Raw genomic sequence first — 4,617 nt, 5'->3', positions numbered from 1 at the left:
ACCCACCCTGAGGTAACTTGCAGCATACCAACAATGAAATGGCAACAAATACGACTGTTGTCTCAGCTGGCTACACCAGAAGGAGTCGTAAGCTACATTAAAATGTTGACCAAGTTGAGCAGTAACTGAAGCCATTGTTAAAACAGATTCAAACAAAATTCTTCTTAGAAACAGAAAGTCATGGGTTAAAGAAAACAGAATTTTCTAAAACAGTATTTTTAATTGCTGACCACGAAAACACACAGTCATTTTAGCCAGGTAAAGTCAGCCTGAAGTCAAGTGCATGTGGCAAGCTTCAAACAGACAAAAGCTGCACAACAAATGCATTCATCAATTAACCCGACTTGTGTTCAGGCTCCTGAAGATATTTTACAAAGGAAAAAAGAGAAACCCAAGCCACTTCAAGTTCATCTGTAGTTTCAGGTAAATGCCTAGGAAACAAAAGGAAACCTGTAGCATTTGTTGCCTGTCTCTCATACGGATGCTCTCTCTCCTTTCCTTACATCCACATACTACTGCAGGTGGCCTTTACCCTGAAACAATCGGACATCAAACCTGATTGTTGGAAAATCAACAACCAATATTTGCACAGCTCTCAATGTTGCATCCTTACCATTTACTAGTAAGTAAGCATTGCTATAGGCACTGGTGCTTCAAAGTTAGTAAGGTGGATGGAAATACTGTGTGTATATAAATACGAAAAGTACCCATATACATACATTTAGGCAAATAAACAGTGATGCTATGAATGGTCTCTTCAGGGATGCCAGCAAGATCCACTTTCTTCTTCTTAAATATATAAACAATGCATCAGACTAGAAGTCAGTCTGTTGGTTTTCATACAGCTGAGCTGCAGTCGTGACCTAGAATATGGCTTATATTGTGGGCAGGTCGGTTTGAGGACTGTTTGGAAGAATCTGAAGCAGATGTGTTTGCAATGGAAAGCAAAGGCGACATTGCTGAACCATCTGGAGGAAGAGCTGTGGCTATTTCTGGAAACAAAGACGTCAAGTTAAAATTGGATAAGTGCGATGTGTTGGTCATGTGCATCGGGGGCATATCTGGAAGCAAGGGAAAGCTTGGCTGAGCAAAACCAACCGGCCTGGGAGGAGACAAAATGGATCCGAACCGATTGTTTAAACTTCCGCTACTTGGCTTCTCCGTGCTTGGGTTAGGAAACATTTGATTGGGAAAGTAAGGGAGAGAGATATCGTTGGAAAGGGTAGGGTGGGCAGGAGAGTAAGGGGGATAGAAGGACGGCAGCGTGTTCTGAGGATCGACCGGGATTAGAGCTGGTGTTCGAGTGGCACTAGGCTGAGTGACCGGTGGGATGAAAGAAGCGTTGGCGTTTATCGGTGGATTCATGCCGCCCTCTGGAATAAAAGGGAAGCCAAAATTCTGAGAGAGAGCATGTTGGTCAGGGGCCGCGTTATCGTTAGACACTTGAGGGCCATCAGACATAAATCGGACAATGCTTCCTCTTTTTTCTATCGCAGACTGCTGGCGTCCAAGGATCATACTGCCGCTGGCAGACAGGGGAAGGTGGGGAAGACTAGGGTCGAAGACGTTCCCATGTCTTTGATTTCCAGATCGATTCCTTTCAGGCTGACGTATTTTAGAACCTCCGTTATCTTGCAGAGGATGCCTCGACCGCTGCGTAACTGAAGAATTCGGCTGACGAACGGCAGGTTGCCCTTGCTCACCATTTCCGTGAGAAACCGCAGGGTGAGGGTGAGCTGGCCTCACAACTCCGTGTATGTTGCTAGAAACAGGAGTATTCATGTGGCTCTTAGTTCCGTGACTGTCAGTCATCCTCATGGGATTGGACTTCTGCACAGAGATGTTCGGGCTTGTATTGCGACCCTGAATATCTCCCGAGGAAGAAGAACTTGAAAAAGGAATATTCAAAGAACTGTTCCTGGTGTTAATTGCACCGATGGACATGTCGCAGCTCTCCCTGCTCGGGCCATCCCCATCTCTGCGGATGTGGACGCTCTCCCGTGCCGGGGGACAGCTGTACTCAATGGTGGAGGAGGCGCCGCACTGCGTGCTCCTCTGGTGCTCTGGGATTGACCTTTGGCTTCCGCTAACTTGATCTCCAAGGTGAGGGGCAAGCAGACTCTGCATAAAACTTTGGTGGCACGTGTTCTCATTTTCCCTCGATGTCAGGGTATTTCCTGCTGGGATGCCCTGCACTGGCTGGTAGGGCAACCTCTTCTGTCTCTCTATGGACGGCCCAGTATTTTGACCGATCCGAAATGCTTGCGACTGCATGCCCCTGAGGGATAAGACAGAATTACCAATTTCGCTGTTTCTTGAAGCCTGAACATCAAAATTGCCCGTTGGTTGTTGATTTGGTCCAGCTGGCTTAAATGTCTGACAATCAGAAAGCCGCTGCACATCTGAGCCAACTGTATGGTCAACAGACAAGCGGCCCTGCATATTATGAATCACCAACCCTTTATTTCTAGAAACGTCAAGGTAGCTCCTCATTTCGAGCTGGTCAGAAACCCTAGGGCCTTGAAGAGAGATTCCTATTCTCTGTTCCGAATTGGAGGGCGTCTTCCCAATGAGTGCCTCAGCAGAGTAGCTGGACACTCGATTTCTTTCCTGCCTGTGAGGGGTGCATGTCATATCTGATGGCCTGGTTACGATACTCGCCTGGGACACCATTTGCTGCTCTAAGCCCCTTGAGGTCATAAGTCTCTGCATCTGATTGTGCCCTGACACATGTTCAGAAGCTGAACCTTGCTGTCTGCTGCTAACATCTTGTTGCTGTTGATGCAGAATATCCTGATTTATATGGCTCTGAGGGTGGTTATGATGGTTTCTGCTTGTTGCAGGGTTTTCACAGTTCTTTTCAGGCTGGGAAGCTCCAAAGTGCTGCTGCATCTGCTGCTGCATTTGCTGGTGGTGAGGATGAGGCTGACCACCTTTTTGCCGTGTTTGATCGCTTCCGTGGTGTTTTTGCTGTAGAGACAGTTGCGTGGCTTGTGTTCCCTGGATGAGATTTCGCTTCTTTTGCATCTGTACCTCCTGCTGTATTGTTCGCTGCTGGTGGACACCGTGGGGTTGCGAGTGGACGGAGTTTTCCCCATGAGTGACATGGTGCTGCAGCTGATACAAGTGGTGCCTTTCTCTTAACTGACCAGCCTGCTGTTGCTTTAAGTATGGATGATTACCATGGAGGTGAGATATGCCTTGAGGAGGAACATGTTGAATTGGCTGCAAGTGCTGCCCTGCCTGGCCTTGCTGCTCTGGAAGTGACGGCTGAGACCCGCACTGAACTTCAGCTTGTCTCAGAGCTGGTGTTACGAAGTTGCTGTTGGATGGGAATAACCTATTAAGGCCATCGGTGTGCCCTTGATTGCTCACTGGTGCCACTGAATTGGATGAGTTAGGAGGAATCTGACTGACTAGCATCTGTGTTTGATCAGCAATACTCTCTGGTGTTCGGCTCATCAGTGCCTCAAGCCTCACGGGCGTCGTCTGGCACTGCTTTTGCCTCTTTGCTGTAGAAAGCAGGAGGTCATCTTGAACAGCCCGCTTGGCAGAGTCTTTGCGACCTTCATGGTTTTGCTGCTTTAAGTGCGACTCCTGCAGCTGGGGGGCCTGCATGGTGCCTGCCCTGATAGCGTTCAGTTGCTCCTGAGCGTACTCGCTCATCATCGCGGGCCCTGGAGACGGATTGACGTACGTGCTCGATGGAAGGGAGAGGCTCACAGTCGCGGGGACACTCGCTGGCTCTGAAGACTGGGATAAACTTGAGCAACTCACAAGGGGATGGACAATGCGACTCTGGTGTATTAGGTTGTTCACGCTTAAACTGGTTATGCTGGGTGACTGTGAAGTGGAAATCTGTAACGAAGTGTTTGATGTTTCCACACCTGCTACAGAGCAGCTTGGCTTTTCAACCTGTCTGTCGACATTTGTCTGTACTGCATCTTGAGCACTGAATTTGTTTGTTGCTGCTTCCAATGGCCCCGCATTGTTTTCTTTCACCGGCTGAGGTTTAAAAGGCTGTTGCTCTCTCTCCAAAGCTGCAGCCTCATTTGACTTAGAGATGGCATCCCTCATGTTTACCTGTATTCCTCCTCCACCTTTCTCAAGGTTCTCCTGGTCAAAAATAGCTCTTGCTGCAAGAGCTACAATGTCAGTCTGTTCTGAAAACGTGCAGCTGTTACACGTACTGGTTGAGGTGCTGCTAGTAAGGTCTTCTCTGGTGGTATCTGGCAACATAGATGCGACTGAGAAGCCTCGACTGCTGCCAGAGCTAGTTGACATTGGGGAGTCTGCCTGCCTGCTAGCAATTAGGGAAGCACTGACTACTTCCTGATCAGAAATACAGGAGTGATGCTGAGAGAGAGAATCACTTTCTGTGTTCATTAGCAAGAGTTCCTGCTTCTCAGGCAAATCAACATTTGATTCTGCTGATTTAGAGTTTTCCACGGGAAAATTAGAATGCTCCCTCTGAACAGCAAATGAAGACGTTTTTTCTGCAGTTGTTCTTTCTTTTGTGAGATCAGACAGCATTTTGGTTAGACCCTGTCCTTCTAACAAGTCCGCGTCTTGCATTACCACTGAGGAATCCTGCACGCTGTTGGAGGACTCCAAAAT

General features: G+C 48.0%; 1 protein-coding gene across 1 annotated transcript in view; it reads right to left on the bottom strand.

Annotated features, from left to right (window-relative positions):
- Nucleotides 1–837: 837 nt before the first annotated feature.
- The window catches only part of KIAA2018 (KIAA2018 ortholog), a 14,022-nt gene continuing 10,242 nt past the window's right edge, over nt 838–4,617 (bottom strand). Inside the window, exon 6 of the mRNA XM_008945344.1 lies at nt 838–4,608. Coding sequence (XP_008943592.1) covers nt 838–4,608 — 3,771 coding nt within the window. The remainder of the gene's footprint in view (nt 4,609–4,617) is intronic.

The sequence above is a fragment of the Merops nubicus genome, unplaced genomic scaffold (genome assembly GCF_000691845.1).
Source record: "Merops nubicus isolate BGI_N331 unplaced genomic scaffold, ASM69184v1 scaffold8770, whole genome shotgun sequence".
In the NCBI taxonomy this organism is placed as follows: domain Eukaryota; kingdom Metazoa; phylum Chordata; class Aves; order Coraciiformes; family Meropidae; genus Merops; species Merops nubicus.
Note: the sequence above shows the minus strand (reverse complement) of the source record. Positions and strands in the feature narration are given on the sequence as shown.